The following is a 17,243-nucleotide window of genomic DNA, read 5'->3' on the forward strand; positions in this document are numbered from 1 at the left end:
AGATTATTTGGGGTCATTTATTGTTTGTTTCTGTATCTTATTACTATTAGTTTTTAGCTCTCTGATGTCTTTGTTGTGTGTAAAGTTTAAATCTGCTGTTTTCCCATATATGAAAAACGTCTCGGTTACAAAGGTAACCCTCGTTCCCTGAAGGAGGGAACGGAGACGTACGTCGGACAGACCGACGAATAGGAATCTCGCTAGAGAGGCCAATCTACTTTGAGTGTAACTACAACGAGCCAATGCACATTGGCATGCAATCATATGCATCAGCTGCTCGCCTCGCAGCGCGGGTATATAACGAGCAGCAGGTGCGTTGCATCTTCAGGTTTTCGCTGAGGAGCCGAACCGGATAGGCGGCAGCATCAGCGGGGTACAGCGACTGTGGCGACGGGACGTACGTCTCCGTTCCCTCCTTCAGGGAACGAGGATTACCTTTGTAACCGAGACGTTCCCATTCAGTCGGTCACGTTCGACGTACGTCGGACAGACCGACGAATAGGAATCCCTACCAAAGCGCCACAGGGGCTGCCCCCTTCCAGCGCTCTGTTGTAAGCCACCTGAACCCCCTTGCCTACGGACGGTGGGACAGGGCTAACACAGAGAGTGTCGATCACTGCTGTTCCCCAAAACCCATTCAGTGAGACTATTAGATAACGCTGGGAAAGCGTACCCTTCCGCTGGGAAAGGAACGCTGCGGAAGCCACATCCTTCCCCGAAGGAGTTATGTGGAGAAGTACATATGGACTAACCCGTAGGCTGTACTACATATGGAAGAACTGGGGTGACTCCAACTCGATGAGAGGTGGGTACTCCCAGAGGGAAAGACACGGGCTTCGTTTAGGAGCAACCGTGGAACTAGACATATGGGATCCCAGTAGGGTCACACATATGGTACCCAGCCTAAACCTGGTTCTCAAGGATACAACGGAGTATAGGCCTGGCGCCAGACGCTCCGCCACGTCGGCTGCCGAAGGGAGATCGGAGGACTCAACAGGGTCTGCCTTGTAGGGACTCTCTGGAGAAAAAAGCGCATGTAAGCGCAGCAAGCCGACACTAAGCCGGGGCCTCTCCGTGCCTCTGACCTGAGGTGAGAACACGGGAGGAGACCGGCTCGACACGAAGGCTATAGAATCTAGCGAACGTGTTAGGTGTCGCCCAGCCCGCAGCTCTACAAATGTCTGTTAGCGAGGCGCCACGAGCCAGTGCCCAGGAAGTTGCGACGCCTCTCGTGGAGTGCGCATGCAACCTGAGCGGGCAGGGCACGCCCTGAGCTTGGTAAGCCAGGGCGATGGCATCCACTATCCAGTGGGCCATCCTCTGCTTGGAGACAGCCTTTCCCTTCTGCTGGCCTCCGTAACAGACAAAGAGCTGGTCTGAGGTCCTGAAGCTTTGAGTTCTGTCTATGTACAGTCGCAAAGCGCGAACTGGACAGAGCAAAGCCAGGGCTGGGTCTGCCTCCTCCGGGGGCAGCGCTTGCAGGCTCACTACCTGGTCCCTGAAGGGAGTGGTAGGAACCTTGGGCACGTAGCCAGGCCGGGGTCTCAGTACCACATGGCCGTCACCCGGCCCGAACTCTATGCACGATTCGTCGACCGAAAAAGACTGCAGGTCCCCTACCCTCTTGATGGAGGCCAATGCAACCAGCAGCAAAGTCTTCATAGACAGAATCTTTAAGTCTGCTGATTGCAAGGGCTCAAAGGGAGCAATCTGAAGTGCTCTCAGCACCAGAGCAAGGTCCCAAGAGGGTATGGAGGGAGGACGAGGAGGATTTAACCGCCTCGCCCCCCTAAGGAACCCGACGACCAGGTCGTGCTGACCAACAGACTTGCCATCTATGTGGTCATGATAAGCGGAGATAGCAGCAGTATGGACTTTGAGGGTGGAGGGGGACAGCCTACGCTCCAACCCCTGCTGCAAGAAGGAAAGCACGACACCGATCGAGCATCTTCGGGTGTTCTCTCGACGAGAAGAACACCACTCGACGAACAGGTTCCACTTCAAGGCGTAAGCCCGTCTCGTAGACGGAGCACGTGCCGAAGCGATGGTGTTAAGTACCTCGGGGGGTAAGTCACCTAGAACCTCCGCGTCCCGTTCAGGGACCAGACATGGAGTTTCCAGAGGTCTGGACGCGGGTGCCAGAGAGTGCCCCGTCTCTGGGAAAGAAGGCACCGGGACTCCGCCCCTTTGCAGGAACTGGAGTCTAGATCGCAACTCCGAGATGGTCATCTTCCCACAATGGGTGCATGACTCATCCACAAACGCCGCCTCAGCGTGGCTTAAGCCCAGGCACGCGATACAGCGTTGGTGACCATCCCGCGGTGATAGATAACGACCGCATCCAGAAACACACAACTAGAACGACATCTTTAAAAAGACGCGAATCTACTTGTGTAAGCTCTTTTAGGGACTCACTCTTTAAGTGCCGAAGCACGCAGGGGAAAAAGCCGCAGCAACACAGACAGGGAAGTAGTGCAGCCTGTCGTGTGCACTCCCTCCTCACAACCGTCTCACCCAGCTGTCAGAACAGCTTTTTAGCGCTCTAAGCGCACCGCTCTACCAGCCGTGAGAACGGCTCTGAAATTGCTCCTCGGCAAACACAAGGGAAGGAGACCGGCCCGCTGCAGTGCTGTCCGCCTGCACGACGAGAGAAAGTCCCGCAACGGCTCGCTCTTTAGTCTTCACACACTCCGTAATAACCATGAGGTTCGGCTCCGAACGTGACCGACTGAATGGGAACTGAACCGTCCCCACACGGTGCATTTCTTGCATATGGCTTTGGGAGCAAGTTCAAACAGAAACAAATAAACAGAGGTTATGCAAGAGTTAAGTGGCAGAGGAAGTGTAACCCCCAACTGGGGCCTGTGCTCAGTACTGTAAGTACCATTTTAACTTGAAGCTTAGATGCATCTTTTTCAAAACGCCACCCGTCTTTGTAGTAAGCTATTTTAGGCTTTATTGTCATATAAGCGTTGCTGAGAACTTTTCCTTTCCTGTGAAGGATCTAATGTTTGACTATGAACAAAGAGGTCCTATTGTGGTAAGACACATCTAAACAAATATAACCCTTGACAAATCCCCTGCTCAAGACAGAAGATTATGTCTAAGCACACAAAGTGCCTTTTCTGGGACGACCCTGGCTTATTTGCGTGAGGTAAAACTCATGACTCCTGTTATGCTTGCATTTCCTCCAGGCTGCCTTGTATTGCACTTCAAAATTGAATGCTGATATTTAGTAATAAATAAGGGCAGCAGTCATTGCCAGACTATTTAACAATGTTTCAGCCTGCCCTTTATTTTAATCTGCCTGCTAGGCATGTATTGGGCTTTCAAATACACATTCAACAACAGTGATTTTTCCAGAATTAAGGAGTGAGAGAAAATGTCAGCTCTGACATTAGCTGGAAAAGATGTGCCTACGGGAATGTTACTGTTAGTAATCTAATCGCAACTGCAAAAACTTTGCTAGAAGGACACCAATCATTGTGCAGATAGCCAGAGTTTGCTCAGACAGAACAAATCATCTGACTCGTGTATGACTGGGAAATCTCTCACCAACTCAAGAAAACCAATATGAACTTCAAACTCCTTGCAACAAGAGCGCCCCCTATTGGCTATGCGTAAAGAAGTGTTTATTTTCTTAAAAGACTCCACCTTGTACTATAAATCTCATTAGAACATGATATTCAATATTACAAGAGGAAAAAGAAACAGAAGGGAATTTAAAAATACAATGATGCTTATATTTTATTAATTTTTTCTATAAAGATTCAATATTATGTCCAATGTCAACTTCATTGTTTTTGCTCGGAAAAGAATAGTTGGCCTTTCATTTGAACATTATAATTTATTTATAAAGAAATGAACACTTTTATTTGACAAGGATGCATTAAATTCATCAAAAGTGACAGTAAAGACGTGTATAATGTAAGAAAAGATTCCTATTTCAAATAAATAGGCTTACTGGTCTGTTCTTTCAAACTTTATATTCATAAAAGAATCCCTCACGGTGTGTAAAGTAAAAGAATGTATCACGGTTTCCACAAAAATATTAAGCAGCACAACTGTTTCATACATTGATAATAATAATAATAAATGTTTTAAATCATCATATTAGAATGATTTCTGAAGGATCATGTGACACTGAAGATTGGAGTAATGATGCTGAAAATTCAGCTTTGCCATTACAGGAATAAATTACATTTTAAAATTTAAATTAGGAAGAATTACATGAAGTTGATTTATTTGGTTCAGGTCCTTACTGTGAAATAATAGCCAACATTGTCAAAAATAAATTAGGATTTTAATTAGCACCTTTTGAGGAGGTTAGTTTGCTCTCTCCTCCTTCCACCAAAAGGTATTTATGTAGAAACTTGTACATAAGTGTATCTTTAACCCCCAAAATATACCTAGGAACAGCAGCTTATTTTCACACAGATGTGAATATAATCCATTAGATTTTGAATTAGGTCCACAGTTCATTTACTGGATGAAAAGAATAGCATAATTTCCTTTATACTCCACTGTGCTTATTCAATACATAATAATTTCCTATTGTGTTTAATAGTTTCCTTGTGGAGACTGCCACAGGTCATTGTCAATCAGTGTAATCAGCTGGAAAACATCCAAATAAAATAGCTTCTTAATGTTTTGGTAATGAACTAAATACTACTAGACAAATTGTGTATTGCCAGTCATGCCCTGAGGATGTATTTGAAAAATTACTCTTTTGTAATGTTCCCAGCCGCCCCGAAGATTAAAGGGTTTCTAGATCATTACCAGGCTTTATACCCTTCCAGTAAATTTAAATGTTATGTCACTGGAAAACTAACGTGTACCATACAGACATATCAGTATCACACTCATTTACCGTCAAAGATCAATCAATCAGTCAATCAATCAAGTAAGTGTATTTTTGTAAGAGTAACAAAACATAATGGAGACATAATTAATTTTGAAGTTTTATTAAGTATTAACAATGAGATTAGGTGGTTTTTATAATCAGTTAACACTGCTTTTGTCATTTTTTACAAGATGGACAAAATTTGTATCCAAAAAAGTCATTCGGTTTAACCAAAATTTTACTGAATGACACTTTTGGTTATACCGAATGACGATATTTTCAAACAATGCTAACAGGCTGATATCTAGCTAGCAATCAAACATTTTATATTTAGTACAAGTTTTTAAAATATTACAACATTTTCCATGTTTTATAGCGGTTGTACCGAATTACCTGATATTTCGGGACATGCGTATGAGCATGAGTGAAAACATTAATTTTTCAAGTTAAAAGGTTAGTTTACCCAAAAAGGAAAATTCTGTCATTAATTAATCACCCTCATGTTGTTCTACACCCGTAAGACCTTCGTTCATCTTCAGAACACAAATTAAGATATATTTGATGAAATCCAATGGCTCAGTGAGGCCTCTATTGCCAGCAATGCCACTGAAAATCTCAAGATCCAGAAAGGTACTAAAGACATATTTAAAACAGTTCATGTGACTACAGTGGTTCTACCTTAATATTATAAAGCACTGAGAATACTTTTTGTGCGCCAAAATAACATAACAATATCGACTTTTCAACAATATCTAGTGATGGCTGATTTCAAAACATTCAAAACTTTTGTTTTGAATCAGTGATTCAGATCTCCTATCAAACGGCTAAACTGCTGAAATCACATTACTGAAATCGCGCTCCGAACCACTGATTCGATTCTTAAAGCTCCGAAGCAGTGTTTTGAAATCGGCCATCATGAGATATTGTTGAAAAGTCGTTATTTTGTTTTTTTGGTGCACAAAAAGTATTTTAGTACCTTTATGGATCTTGAGATTTTCAGTGGCATTGCGGTCTATAGAGGCCTCACTGAGCCATCGGATTTAATCACCAATATCTTAATCTGTGTTCCGAAGATGAATGAAGGTCTTACGGGTGTAGAACGACATGAGGGTGAGTAATTAATGACATTATTTTCATTTTTGGGTGAACTAACCCTTTAAAAGAGAATTAGTTACTTTGCTTCATGACCATGTGGTCCTTTGCAGGTGTCTGAATGATGTCACATCCTGTCACATGATACTGACCGCATGACTTGATCCAAAATGGTCCCTTTATATTGGTTACTCTGAATGACATCAATGAAATTAATTTTTTCTGACATTCTTTCTCATAACAAAGCAATGACTTCTACACATAATTTTAATACCATTTTGCACTATGTTGATATATGATGTTATAAAATCATGCCAGAATAAAAATATATACATTTATTACATTTTAAGATATTTTAATCACAAATGAAATGGCTGTATTGGCCTTTGGACGGTTAAACCGAATGACCTTTTGACACTTTAAAATCTTTAAAATACCTTTATATATAGCAAAATATTATTAAAATCTTTTGGATTCAAGAGATCTAGTTTTACTATCTTACATACTTTGGATGTCATATCTTTGTTTTTTATTATTATTAAGGTCTTTGGACAAAAAATTGATTTATTTATCTTTGACTTTGTTTATCTCTCTGAACATCCTATTAGGCCTTCTAGTCTAGGTGGACTCGCAAACTGAGTCCCAGTTTGACAGCTTTTTGCATACTACAGTAGTGAAGTACGCATTTTCAGAAGGGAGGTACTTGTCACATGAACAGGAAGTTCAGAGAGATAAGCACAGGGAAATACCACGTTTATCATAAAAGGGGTCAAGCATGCCACATTTCATAGTAAAACGACGCATTTAGCGCATTTGAACCGCAGTGATAAAATTATAAGGACATATACTGCTGTATTACATTAAAATGTCATCTTCCTCCTAAATTTGTGTTGTACGTTAATACTAAACAATCACTAAGAGCCTCCACCCGCTCTCCGCACACATGGTACGGTCCTTCTCTCGCTCGCAGTGGTTGGCGCCGGTTGCTTTGCACATGGCCGAGTGAGAAAAATCTCTGGATTACTGCTGTGAAATTTACCACCGCCTTTTCACTAGCCCATACTGACAGCGATCGATCTCTAAATGCGAGATACGGAGAATATGGAGGCCGAAATGGAGTATGAGGACGGAGAAGAGCCTTCGTTCAGTGATCCGGAGGATTTCGTGGATGACATCAGTGATCAGGGTAAGAGAGGCCTACGATGTAGCCCGCCTGCTAACGGGCTACGAGTCACACACTAAACCCTAAAGCTGAACATGTCAGCGCGGAATTAACACGAACACCATTCGGATTCATTGTTTAGTGACCTTTGATGCTGCTCAACCACCCTGTTTAGGAGTAAATGCTTTTTATTCCAGTTAGAGCGTCATAGTTACAGTTCAGCATGTGCGCGAGCAGGACAAAAGCATCGTAGCAGCTTTAGGGAAATAGACGCGCGTGTCACAGTAGCGCTGTTGCGTTGCATTAGCAGCTGTTTTGCTCTTGATTTCAGAAAGTTCATTGTAGTGCTGTAGCATCTGTTTACCCATAACATGTTTAAGATGTTGATAGAGTCTTTATTGGATGGTTTCTCCGTATGCAGAGCTGCTGGGGGATGTTCTCAAGGAGAAACCTCAGGAGGCTGACGGCATCGACTCGGTCATTGTGGTTGATAACGTCCCTCAGGTCGGACCAGATCGTCTGGAGAAACTCAAGAACGTCATCCACAAGATCTTCTCAAAGTTTGGCAGAATCACCAATGAATTCTACCCAGACGCAGATGGAAAGACCAAGGGGTAACTTTTAGTTTGCATGGGTGTGCAGTGGGAAGTAGGGATGCTCCATCGTTGTCATATGGCGAATGATTCTTGTATAGCTGGTATTATACGTCTAAAACGGGTTGGCTTAGAGTTTTTTAAAACGGATATGCTTATTTAAAATAGATACATGGATACAGTACTTTTGGAACCTGTTATATATGTTAATACTAATATGCTTCATGTTATGAAAAAGCATGGTGTTGGTATTGTGTTAGTCTTTGAACTGTAATAATGAATGCGCTTCATCTTCACAGGTACATTTTCCTGGAGTATTCTGCACCAAGTCATGCTCATGAAGCAGTCAAAAACGCTGATGGCTACAAGCTGGACAAGCAGCACACTTTCCGTGTCAATCTGTTCACTGACTTTGACAAGTATGTTGTTTTTAATTGTGCTGTTATTGTGACAGCATTTGTTACAATCTAATGTAGTGTTCGACCGATAAGTATTTTTTTGATGGCTGATGCTGAGGACTCTTTCCTGTCACATTTCATACATGTGCATACATTTGTTTACGATACTGGGGTAGGTGGCTAGCTGTGTCATTCAGTTTATGCTTGAGTCATTTATTTTATGCTCGAGTCATTTATGACTATACTCTTATAAAGGAAAAAGGGGTTAAAGCAGTAGTTCACTTCAGAATTAAAAATTTCCTGATAATTTACTCACTCATGTCCTTTCTTCAGTCAAAAAGAAATTAAGGTTTTTGAGTTAAACATTACAGGATTTTTCTCCATATAGTGGACTTCAGTGGGGTTCAGCGGGTTGAAGGTCCAAATTGCAGCTTCAAAGCGCTCTACACGATCCCAGCTGAGGAATAAGGGTCTTATCTAGGGAAATGATCGGTCATTTTCTAAAAAAAAAAAAAATTTAATTTATATACTTTTTAACCACAAATGCTTGTCTTGCACTAGCTCTGCGATTCGCCACACATCACGTAATCACGTTGAAAGGTCACGCGTGAAGTAGGCGGAAGAACCGAACCAAGTGTTTACAAAGCGAAAGTGCAAAGACCAAGTCAAACGGCCTTTACAAAAAAAAAGGTAAAACAACGATATCGTATGATTTTGAAGTTGGAGGAGAAAATGAGATGGAGTTTTTCACCCTACCGTGGTACTTCCACCTACGCCATGCGTGACCTTTCCAACGTGATTATGTAATGTGTGGCGCATCGCAGAGCTAGTGCAAGACGAGCGTTTGTGGTTAAAAAGTGGAAAATGACCGATCATTTCGCTAGATAAGACCCTTATTCCTCGTCTGGGATCATGTAGAGCCCTTTGAAGCTGCACTGAAACTGCAATTTGGACCTTCAACCCTTTAATTCCTGTTGAAGTCCACTATAGAGAAAAATCCTGGAATGTTTTCCTTAAAAACCATAATTTCTTTTTGACTGAAGAAAGACATGAACATCTTGGATGACATGGGGTTGAGTAAATTATCAGGAAATTTTGATTCTGAAGTGAGCTAATCCTTTAACACTTTTACTAAGCATAATTGGGTTAAGAATGTGCATGCTCAATGATATTTTGCATTGGTGTGGATGATATGGTTATTGTTGTAATTATTTTTATGTAACATTCTTGGTGTGGATGGCCCTTTACTACAATTAAATTTATACTTATTTAAAAGTCCTGATAAAAGCCATGTTTCTGACACTTGTAGGCCAAAAAAAAAGAAAAAAACAGCCAATGTGATATATCAACCTTAGTGATTATAAATACTAAAGTTTCTTGTTTCTGTAGGTACATGTCAATCTGTGATGAGTGGGAAGCTCCTGAGAAGCAGCCCTTTAAAGATTTTGTGAGTAGTTATTCTTAAGAATTTTTCTTATTTGTGTGTAATCCAAACCTGACGATCCTGCGTACTTTTAAATTTGAAATGCTTCTTTTTAAACATTTGATGTTTTGGTCTCAGGGGAATCTGCGTCACTGGTTAGAGGATCCTGACTGTCGTGATCAGTACAGCGTAATCTATGATTCTGGTGAAAGAACAGGCATATTTGCTAATGATGTCAAGGAGCCAATTGAAGTGGAGGAGAGAGCGGTGAGTTAAAATAGTGTTATTTTTAGAAGCGTTCACCCATTCATCTTTAAAATATAACCATGTGGCCATGCATACTGTATTCAGTATCTTTTTGTTACATTTTGCTTGTAGCGCTGGACCGAGACATACGTGCGCTGGTCTCCAAAAGGCACCTACCTGGCCACATTCCATCAGAGAGGCATTGCTCTGTGGGGCGGTGAGAAGTTCAAGCAGATCCAGAGGTTCAGTCATCAGGGGGTTCAGCTCATTGATTTCTCTCCCTGTGAGAGGTATGCCATATACTCATGCAGGAATGGGTTCTTGTAATGAGATTAAATGAATACTTAATATACACAATGTATACTCATTTCACAAAAATGGAATAGCATAATTTATTTTATGATTATTATTAATGTTCTATCATTATTACTATGTTTATTATATAGAGATTTCAGAATTAACACCTGGAAACTAACTCTTGTTAAGTACGTACTCTCATAATTCAGTGTATGGTGATAATCTAAAAGTAGCTAAATAATGGCAGGTAAATCATTCAGTCACTACTTCATATATTTTAAAGACATCTTGAAACTAGCATAACATTTTTCAATGTGTTATTGTGTGTTACAGGGTACATTCAGATGATTATTTTCTTTTTCATGCTTTTAAACACATTTTTAATGTCATTTGTGTTTGCAGATATGTTGTCACGTTCAGCCCTCTTATGGACACTAAAGATGACCCTCAGGCGATTATTATCTGGGATGTTCTGACAGGACAGAAGAAAAGAGGCTTTCACTGTGAAAGCTCTGCCCACTGGCCAATTTTCAAGTAAGTGTGGTTTGAGTTGATTTTCATGGTACGCGTTACTAATTAGATTAGATTATAGTTGAACTGGAATATAACTACTCAATCTACAATTTGTTCTGCTCAGGTGGAGTCCAGATGGGAGGTTCTTTGCCCGAATGACACAGGACACACTGAGCATCTACGAGACTCCTGTAAGTGTCTTGTGTCAGAGACGCACAGTTGGAAAATGCTCAGATTTCATTTAATTAACAAATCAAATTGTCCTCTTTTGTAGTCGATGGGTCTTTTGGACAAGAAGAGTTTGAAGATAAACGGAATTAAGTGAGTAAAATAAAACAATAGAAAACCTTTGAAACGTTTGGAGTTAAAGGTAAGAATTAGCAGTGCTTTTGCAATTGAAAATAACTGTTTTCTATTGAAATTTATTCCTGAATTTAGCTGCCATTACTTCAGTCTTCAGTGTCACATGATCCTTCAGAAATCATTCTAATCTGCTGCCTTGATGCTCAAGAAACATTTTTTTATTATTATCAACATTGAAAACAGTTGTGCTGCTTAATATTTTGGCAGAAACTGATGCATTTTTTTTATTCTTTGAATAGAAAGTAAGAGTAAATGGCATTAAAAAAAAAAGAAAAATCTTTTGTAACATTATAAATGTCTTTACTGTCACTTTTAATCAATTTCATGAATCCTTGCTGAATAAAAGTATTAATTTCTTTAAAAATAAAACGGCACTATCCCTAGACTTTTAAACAGTTTCATTTTTTTTTTTTTTTTTTTTTAACAGTATATATTTAAAACAGTCTTGTGCCATATCTATCACTACACTACATATTCATTACACTGTAATATTTATCTGCTTGATGTGTTTTTTTTTTTTTTTTTTTTTTTTTTAAGATATATTTTAATTTAAAATTAATGTTATGTCCACAGGGATTTCTCCTGGTCACCTGGTGATAACATCATTGCATTCTGGGTTCCTGAGGATAAAGACATCCCAGCAAGGGTAACACTCATGCAGCTTCCATCAAGGAACGAGATCAGAGTCCGCAATCTCTTTAATGTTGTGGACTGTAAACTTCACTGGCAGAAAAATGGAGACTATCTCTGCGTGAAGGTGGACCGAACACCCAAAGGAACGCAGGTATAAGAGCTGCCTTGAATTTACACTACTAGCTTAAACGTAAACATTTCCTTTTCATGGATTTGCTCAATTCTGTTTGTACTTCAGGGTGTTGTCACCAACTTTGAGATCTTCCGAATGAGAGAGAAGCAGGTGCCTGTGGATGTGGTGGAGATGAAAGGTAAAAAGAGGATTATATTGCTATTTCTTGTTTCTGACTGTCTTTTATAAATATGGATCTGATTTCTCTACCCATCTACAGAGAGCATCATTGCTTTTGCTTGGGAACCAAATGGCAGCAAGTTTGCTGTGCTTCATGGTGAATCTCCCAGAATCAGTGCATCATTCTACCATGTGAAGAACAATGGCAAAATTGACTTGATAAGTGAGTGTTCACGTTGTAAACACATTTCTTTTGACAGATAGTTTTTAGATATGTGCATGATATAAATATTAACCCACAAATGTATTGTTTCAGAAATGTTTGACAAGCAACAGGCAAACAGCATCTTCTGGAGTCCACAGGGGCAGTTTTTGGTCTTGGCTGGGTTGAGGAGGTCTGTACTCAAAAAAAAAAAAAAAAAAAAAATTTTGAATGCATTTACTTTTAGAGTGGTTCATTTGTATAATTTCTTACTTATGTTTTGTCCTGTAGCATGAATGGAGCTCTTGCTTTTGTGGACACGTCAGACTGCACCATGATGAACATCGCAGAGCATTACATGGCCTCGGACGTGGAATGGGACCCCACTGGACGATATGTTGTGACATCCGTCTCCTGGTGGAGTCACAAGGTAATTTAACTGATTCAAATGTATAAATAGCCACGTTACATGTCATCTAATATTATATGTGATATTTGTTGTGTAATTACACTAGCATTCAAGAGTTTGGGGTCAGTAAGATATTTCTTTAAGAAATTAATACTTTTATTCAGCAAGGACACATTAAATTGATCAAAAGTTAGAGAAAAGACATTTCTATTCAAAGAATCCTGAAAAAAAAAAAAAAAAAAAAAAATTGTCCACAAACATATTAAGAAGCACAACTGTGTTCAACATTGATGATAATAAGAAATGTTTCTTGAGAGGCAAATCATTATATTAGAATGATTTCTGAAGGATCATGTGACTCTGAAGACTGGAGTAATGATGCTGAAAATTCAGCTTTGATCACAGGAATAAATTGTTTTAAAATATATTAGAAAGCAGTCTTTTTATTTTTTTTATTCTAATGCATCACAATGTTTCTGTTTTTAGTGTATTTTTTATCAATAAATGCATACATTTGTGAGCATAAGATTTCCTTCAAGAACATTATAAAAAAATCTTACCGATCCCAAACATTTGAATGGTAGTGTATGTTTAAACGCTTGTACAAAATACCCTTTTTTTATTTTTTATGTTATTGTTCATTGGTTTATTTTATTTCTAAAGCACATTTAAAAACCACACAAGTTGGCCAAAGTGCTGTACATACAGGGTTGTAAAACAAACAACAACAAAGAGACCAAACAAAAACACAGCTCTCAAACTGAATTCAACACCAAAGCATAAAAATATGTTTTAAGATTAGATTTAAAGGCAGACAATGTTGGGGCCAGCCTCACAGACAGTAGTAAAGTGTTCCAGAGTTTATGGGCAGCAACTGCAAAAGCACAATCTCCCCTGTGCTTCAACCTTGCTCTAGGGACAGCCAGAAGCATGTGGTCAGAAGACCCAAGGGACCTTGATGGGACGTGTGGTTGTATAAGGTTAGAAAGGTAGGTCGGGACTAGCCCGTTTAAGGATTTATACCAAAACCTTGTACCAAAACCTTAAAATCAGTCCTAAAATGCACTGGAAGCCAGTGAAGTGAAGCCAGTATGGGGGAAATGTTTCTGCATTTTATTAGAAGTTGAGCTGCAGCATTCTGCGCTAACTGCAAGCATGAGAGAGAGGTCTGACTGACACCAACATAGAGGGGATTACGATAGTCCAAATGAGATGAAATAAACATGTATAAACCTTTCAAGGTTGTTAAATGACAAAAAAACTTGACCCTAGATCAAAGCCCTAACTGATAAACTCGATTTTACCACAGAATTTATATATTTATCAAGTTGAAAGTCTCCATTATTAAACCCAGATTTTTAACAGTGGATTTAGCGTAGGGAAGTAGAGAGTACTGTGCGAGTTCTATTTGGGACAAATCTCATCATTTCAGTTTTGCTCTCATTAAAATGTAAAACATTTCAGGCCGTCTAAGCTTTAATGTCTTTGAAGCAGTCCAACAGTAGTTTCAAAGGGCTGGCATCTTTTCATTTCAACGGCAGGTAAAGTTGTGTGTCGTCTGCATAACACTGAAACACAACTTCCTAAGAATGGACCCTAATGGGAGCATAAACAGGGAAAATGGCAGTGTTTTTTTTTTTTTTTTATTATTATTGTTATTGTTTAATGTGTTTGGATTGGAAATGCATCTCAGATGCCTTTTTGTACAAAATGTTTTTATTGGTTTAGGTGGACAACGCCTTTTGGCTGTGGACATTCCAGGGCCGTCTGCTGCAGAAGAACAACAAGGAACGCTTCTGCCAGCTGCTGTGGAGGCCCCGTCCACCCTCTCTCCTGTCTCAAGAGGAAATAAAGGTGGGATGGGGTCAGATGCAGGGTCACTCTCATTAGTCTGTCAGCTCCCTTTAGAGTGAATTCTAATCCTACCTTGCCTTTTGAAACCCACAGCTCATTAAGAAGGACTTGAAGAAATACTCCAAGATCTTTGAGCAGAAAGATCGTCTCAGTCAGTCCAAGGCATCAAAGGTATGAGATTGATCTGTTTTTTTTTTCTTTTCTCTATGACGCACACAGCACATTTGGATACATGCAGATTAAAGTTGCGTGCTCAAATTTAGATGAGTGCCTTGTGCTTGACAGGAACTGGTGGACAAGAGACGTGCCATGATGGAGGAGTATCGCAAGTACCGTGAGAGAGCCATAGAAATGTACCAGGAGCAGAGACCTCTCCGCCTGGAACTCAGAGGAGGTAACTAATACAGAGAACAGCTCTGTCCAGCAAAGGGTTGGGCCCACAGATGATTTTTTTTTTTTTTTAAATGTGATATCCCAAAATGCACATAAAAATAGGTGGATGGAAACATAGCTAGTGGCAAGTAACCCAAATTACATCAGGTGACAGAATGGAGGGGAAAAAAAACCTTGGGAGAAACCAGGCTCAGTCGGTGACAGTTAATTGTCAACAGAAATGTAATTATTGTGACAGCCCTATCTAGAGGTTGAGTATGAGTTTTAAACTACTCTAGTCATCACTGGATTTTCTGATCTTTTCCAGGTGTGGACACTGATGAGCTAGAGAGCAACATCGATGACTGGGAGGAAGAGACCATTGAGTTTTTCATCAATGAAGAAATTATCCCCATCGGAGATCTGTAATCCAACAGCAGGTACTGTATGTGCAGTGATATTACTCCGTTATGGTCTTTGTAATACCTTGGCACAATTGTAACTATATTGTTTTCTTATTTTCAGTATCCTGTTTTTTTTAGTGGAGGAGTGTGGGCTAGCAAACTGAGGGATCCCCCTGTAAGAGTGTTCCTTGTTATCATCAGTCAAGTGCCTTTTAATACTGGTCACTGCAGAAGGAGAATTTGGTGCCACTGTTGACTGCTGCTTTTTGACAAAATCATCCAGCTCTAGAAAAAGCTGCCCTGCCAACATCATCCAGGCCTGCTCTTGGTGGATCTGATCGTAACGTGTTCTTGTTCCTGCCTTTGGTTGATCTACCTCATCAAAAGGGTGTTACCATGGCACAAAATGCCATAAACTGTTTTTACATCATCTCACCGAAGGAAAACCTTTTGTTTCCTAAGATTTTCCAAAAGGCAAACTTGTACTCTAGTGTCCGAAAATGGCACTACAGTGGTCTGTATCCTCCTCCATTCAGATTACCTGATATTAAATGCACAACAAGGGAATAAAGTTAAAAAAAAAAGTGAAAATTCGAGTCTTTTGTTGTTTTTCTCTGTTGTTGAACTTGAAGCAAAAACACATGATGAAACTTTTGCTAGTTCTGCTTACTGAGCTTGAGTTGATAAAGAGTATATTTCGGACGAGAATATTTTGGGAAATGCTGGAATAAGTATAAAGTAATGATCAATTCAGTATTATGTGACATTCAGGTTGTCTTTCAACCTTTGTACTACAACAATCCCCCCCACCCCCAATTTTTACTTTACCTTTTTAATGGATCTATGAACTGCACTTAGTGTTTATGATCCCTTTGGCAATAATGTCATCAGTGAATGATTTATTGGTCCACTTATTGATCACTTACTGATCACTTACATTTGTCAATTACTTTTAAATTTATTTAGCATTTTATTCTCTTAAGTAAGTTTAATTTAGTTATAATGTGTAATAAGTACGTTTAATCATGTTAAGAAATTATGCAACATCTGATTGAATTTAATATATTTTTTCTATACTTAAAGAAAAATGTATAAAATAGGCAGTTGAAAGAAATAAAATGTCTGTGTGTATATATATATATATATATATATATATATATATATATATAGTGTGTATATATAGTACAGTCAAACCAAAAATTATTCAGACACTAGATATAATTTTTTATATATTTTTTGCTAGTGGGTACAGGACACTATAGTTTATTTATGTAAGTGAGGATAGCAAAATAAAGTAAACTGAAATATTATACCCAAAAAATTCTTCATACAGTGGATTTCCAGTAAAATTGATAAAAATTTGGAACCAAAAATTATTCAGACACTTTCACCTGACCATGTTTTGCTTAAAATTAATCTTAATTATGTCAGATAACACTTTTCTGACACAGCTTAACTCTGAGATCTTCTCATATTTTATTACCATTTTTTAAACTATAGTGAATAAACTGTATTAATGAATGAAATGTTCAAGGTGTCTGATTAAATTTTGGTTTGACTGTATATACAGTACTCAGCGTAAATGAGTACACCCCCTTTGAAAAGTAACATTTTAAACAATATCTCAATGAACACAAAAACAATTTCCAAAATGTTGACAAGATTAAGTTTTATATAACATCTGTTTAACTTAAAACGTGAAAGTAAGGTTAATAATGTAACTTAGATTACACATTTTTCAGTTTTACTCAAATTAGGGTGATGCAAAAATGAGTACACCCCACTGAAAATCTCTGGAACAAAGCTAAATTTTAGACTACAAATGTCTAATTTAACAAGAATTCAACCACAGGTGAGTCTAATTATTCATTACACAGGTGTCCAACAGACAGTTGACTATGACTATTGCTATCAGCAATGGCACCACATGGAAGAGAAATGTCACAAGACCTGAGAAAGAAAATCATTTCTTTACACCAGAAAGGTGAAGGCTACAAGAAGATCAGCAAAGCTTTACTTATCAGAATCCTGTAGCAAAAGTGGTACACAAATTTAAAAAAAAAGATGGAACTTCAACCATCTCACAGAGACGCCCAGGTCGTCCACAGAAGTTAACACCTCAACAGGAGCGTCTTCTGATGAGAAGG

General features: G+C 39.2%; 1 protein-coding gene across 2 annotated transcripts; it reads left to right on the forward strand.

The window, feature by feature from the left end:
- Positions 1-6,867: 6,867 nt before the first annotated feature.
- eif3ba (eukaryotic translation initiation factor 3, subunit Ba) lies at positions 6,868-15,651 on the forward strand. Of its 2 annotated transcripts, none has more exons than XM_051886221.1 (19): positions 6,868-7,121; positions 7,519-7,711; positions 7,990-8,109; positions 9,478-9,535; positions 9,650-9,778; positions 9,890-10,047; positions 10,457-10,588; positions 10,692-10,758; positions 10,842-10,888; positions 11,504-11,714; positions 11,802-11,874; positions 11,956-12,078; positions 12,172-12,250; positions 12,349-12,487; positions 14,195-14,320; positions 14,414-14,491; positions 14,606-14,714; positions 15,021-15,132; positions 15,218-15,651. In XM_051886221.1, exons 1-18 carry the CDS (start codon positions 7,019-7,021, stop codon positions 15,119-15,121), a joined length of 2,046 nt encoding a protein of 681 aa, XP_051742181.1. In that variant the 5' UTR covers positions 6,868-7,018; the 3' UTR covers positions 15,122-15,132; positions 15,218-15,651. The 2 variants fall into 2 exon arrangements, with proteins under 2 accessions (XP_051742181.1, XP_051742182.1); XM_051886222.1 differs by having other exon boundaries at positions 15,235-15,651.
- Positions 15,652-17,243: the final 1,592 nt, after the last annotated feature.

This window comes from Ctenopharyngodon idella, chromosome 3 (assembly GCF_019924925.1).
Source record: "Ctenopharyngodon idella isolate HZGC_01 chromosome 3, HZGC01, whole genome shotgun sequence".
NCBI lineage: Eukaryota > Metazoa > Chordata > Actinopteri > Cypriniformes > Xenocyprididae > Ctenopharyngodon > Ctenopharyngodon idella.

Coding starts and splice junctions, on each gene's coding strand:
- eif3ba (XM_051886221.1), top strand. CDS start 7,019: ATGCGAGATACGGAGAATATGGAGGCCGAAATGGAGTATGAGGACGGA. Junction 8,110..9,477: donor CTGTTCACTGACTTTGACAA/GTATGTTGTTTT, acceptor TTGTTTCTGTAG/GTACATGTCAATCTGTGATG. Junction 14,492..14,605: donor GTCAGTCCAAGGCATCAAAG/GTATGAGATTGA, acceptor TGTGCTTGACAG/GAACTGGTGGACAAGAGACG.